This window comes from Macadamia integrifolia, chromosome 3 (genome assembly GCF_013358625.1).
Source record: "Macadamia integrifolia cultivar HAES 741 chromosome 3, SCU_Mint_v3, whole genome shotgun sequence".
In the NCBI taxonomy this organism is placed as follows: Eukaryota; Viridiplantae; Streptophyta; class Magnoliopsida; order Proteales; family Proteaceae; genus Macadamia; species Macadamia integrifolia.
This window is the reverse complement of record NC_056559.1, coordinates 8,093,774-8,097,249: the sequence shown is the minus strand read 5'-3', so window position 1 is coordinate 8,097,249 and position 3,476 is coordinate 8,093,774. Positions and strand designations below refer to the sequence as shown.

Genomic DNA, 3,476 nt, shown 5'->3' with positions numbered 1-3,476 from the left:
TTGTTTTTTTTTTTTAATACTGTTTAAGTGGACCGAATAATTCAGTTTAATTCGATTCGGCCCGAACTATTCGCTTTTTAAAATCAAATTAGTAAAAAGCACGTTTTTTACCGAATTTTATTTTTAATTTGGATTCGGTCAGAATTTTTTATTTAATTCACGAATTATTCGGCCGAATTGTTAACTAGGGTAGGGGGAGATGCAGGGAGCAGTGGATCACAGTTACAACGTGCGGCGATGGATCAGGGTGATATAGGGCAGCGACAATGAATGGTTGCAATGTGCAGCAATTGGGAGACGCAGCCTACCTGACCTATGATCTGGTATTCTGGTATTATAGGTTATAGGGCTCCAGGAAACCCCAGAAATAATTATACCAATAAACCCTGCATCCGGGAATTCGAAGGTCCAATATCTGGTACTTATGGCGCTGTATCTGAGAGTGAGTTGGCAACAAGCTGCTTGGTGTAAATTCCTTATTGGTACCACTGACTAGTTGAATTGGAAATCGCCTGTTAGAATAAGGATAAGTGTGCCACAGGGGCACATTGGGGTTTCCCCCCTCCACTGACCCTAATTAGAGTGGGCCAGCTGGATAGGGAAGGTATACTTATAATTATCTTATAGTTTTTGTTTTGTACTCCTATCATGATTTTATATTGTAAATAGAGGACTTGTGTGATAAGTTAAAGACACACAAGAATTCTCCCATTCATCCTATTAACATCACCAATAGTCCATGATATAGATTTACAACTATCATTCCGGGAGCAACATTTTCTCACATTCTCATCCAGTCTATGAAGCGAGTGCCAATTAGGGTAGAGTGTTAATATTAATAAAATAGTATTTGACTTTTGCATCTTTCCTTCTGTACTATCATGTGTCATATTTCCTGTTCTTCCATCAGTTCCATGGATGTGAATGAACCATTTGGCATCTTTCTTGTCATCAGGATTTTCCTTTTTAGTGTTCAAACTAATATGTTTTTGTTGACTATCATGATTGGTGTGTTTTTTGCCTGGTTGTAACCAGTGACCACTGTCCTGTTACTATTATATATATGGAACATGGCATTTCAGACTCTACGTTGGATACTTCGCCAATTGCCTTCAATTTTTTCTTTCCTGTGTTTAGTGATGATTGCACAATGTTTACTTTCAAAATTCTGTTAACTCTAAAATTCACTTTGATGTAGAGAGAGGTCTGTCGATTGCTCCCATCTACAACTGGTGACCACAAAGGCGTAAGTCACAATCCCATCTGTGGAACTTTCAAGTGATCAACTTTGGTTCTTCAATCTAATATGTGTTTGCAATTAGACCTCCCTAACTAATTATTTTCTAGAAAATTTATTTATAGTGCATGTATGTGTGCAGACATGTCTGTCACACATGTTTGCATGTGAGTTAGTCAATTTCTTGGGTCTGTGGTTCTAGACTTGCAGAACAATTTCTGACCTGTGTTACCTTGACAATTAGAAATAGTTGTCGTTTATAAATTTTAACTGCTGCATCTAAGTTCTGTCCCTTCCATTCCCAGGCTAACATAGTGTGACCTTATAACTTACCACTTATATCAGTAAAGAATACAGATCCAGGATTGGATGGGCCTATTTAAGGCCCTCTTTGGTATCATTTTTCTTTTTTATTTTTATCTATTTAACAAAAATCATAAATGAAAACCATTTTTTATCAAAACATAAAAATGGTTTGGTAACTACTTGACAAAAATGATTTTTTGTGAGAAATAGTTTGGTATCTCTATGTGTAAAATAGTTTTTTAAAGAAATGGGTGAAGAGATTCCCTTCACCCATCCTTCTTATAACTCTCTTTCTCCACTTTGGATTGAAGAAGAGGGGGTAAGGGGCATGGATTTCTAATTACAAAGCAAATGACTACTTTTCCCCTCCATATTGAGCCTTTAAGCACATGTTCATTAAAGTCCAGTGCAAAAATAACTGAAAATCATTTTTGGCTAAAACACATAAATGACTCTTGATATCTTTTTGGTTTTTGTGTTTTACCAATTTTTTTTAAATCGAAACAAGCTCCATAAATGATGCCAAATGCATCCAAAACCATTTTTGTGAACAAAAATAAAAAAGAAAAATGATACCAAAGAGGGCCTAAGGGACTTACTAGACTGGCAATTAACTTGAACAGCTGATCTTGTACATTTACTTGAACTGTAAGGATAGTAAAAAAATTCTCTCATCATGCTGTAGGTTTTGATCCTTTGAACATGATACACATGCAGGTCCTCTGCACATGTGTATGTGGGTGTGTTCCATCAAGCATCATAGTGAAACTGTAATGCCTTTATTTTGTTCAGTTGTAATACATTTTTTTTTTTTTTAATTTTGTATTTCATGATGCAGTTTCAGGATTTTGTATCATACTTGAAGCAGAGGGAATGTGCAGGAGTGATCAAGATCCCAATAGGGAAATCCTTGTGGGCAAGACTGCTCTTCATTCTTCCGTATTCACCAGACATTTGTTCAATGCTTGCAATTTCACCTAATCCATCAGAATGCCTAATTGCTTTGGTTTTGCCAAAGGAAACCAATTTTGAATGGGTATGAATCTTCTCCCTTTGTGATGTAAGTAAAAGAAGGGGGAAGGGGGGAAAGGGAAATTTCTCTGTTCTGTAGGTCTGATCAATGAAGAACTCGCCAACAAGGTACCAAATTTTCTGTAGGAACTAGGAAGTTGTCAGGTCATTCATCACATGGAGAATGTGCAATATAATGGAACTCATCTCACTGTAGGGCAGTGCTTTTCCTGAATCATGTTCAAATATTAATAGTTACCTAGAGATAGAATGGTTACATTTATTTTGACTAATTCCAGATTTTTTTTTTTTTTTGGTATGGAACTAGTTTCAGTTACATTACTCTTGTATCCTACAAAAAAAAGTTCTTGCCATAAATATTTTGACTAATTCCAGATTTATTTTTTGGTATGGAACTAGTTTCAGTTACATTATTCTTGTATCCTACAACATAAAAAGTTCTTGCCATAATGGTATTTTTCTAGTCATTTCAGATGCATTCCAACTTATGAAAAGGTGATTGATGGTGGTTTCCAAGGTCACACTGCACAATTAGGGTTTTTATTTCACTGCAAGATTTTCTGTCCGTTTTCTGTGTTTCATCATCCGTGTTAAATGCTCTGTTTTTTGTATTCGTTTTTCTGTGTTTCTCTAAATGTGTATTGTGAGACGTTGATTTTTCAAAATGCTGACAAGTTATTTTTCTTAGTACATATTGACCCTATATATGTGCTCTAATTCAACAGTCACATTCACTTGAAGTGAATTTGTCTACTTCTGTTCTCTTCTCAATCTTTTACGTGCACCTGAGTTATGCCACAAAGCATTGATATAGGAAGACTTACAAAGCCTAGGGGTAATTTGCCCAACTAAAACTAGGAACAGAATATTTGCCAGGAAAAAAAAAAGTTTAACATAATTG

At 35.6% G+C, this 3,476-nt stretch overlaps 1 protein-coding gene across 2 annotated transcripts in view; it reads left to right on the top strand.

The window, feature by feature from the left end:
- LOC122073053 overlaps positions 1-2,965 on the top strand; it is a 15,557-nt gene extending 12,592 nt beyond the window's left edge. The window contains exons 7-9 of one of the 2 annotated variants that reach the window (XM_042637554.1): positions 1,199-1,246; positions 2,261-2,313; positions 2,382-2,541. In XM_042637554.1, coding sequence (XP_042493488.1) covers positions 1,199-1,246; positions 2,261-2,313; positions 2,382-2,406 — 126 coding nt within the window. In that variant the 3' untranslated portion in view covers positions 2,407-2,541. Of the gene's footprint in view, positions 1-1,198; positions 1,247-2,260; positions 2,314-2,381 lie in introns of both variants that reach the window. The other variant, XM_042637553.1, reaches the window with a different exon arrangement.
- Positions 2,966-3,476: the final 511 nt, after the last annotated feature.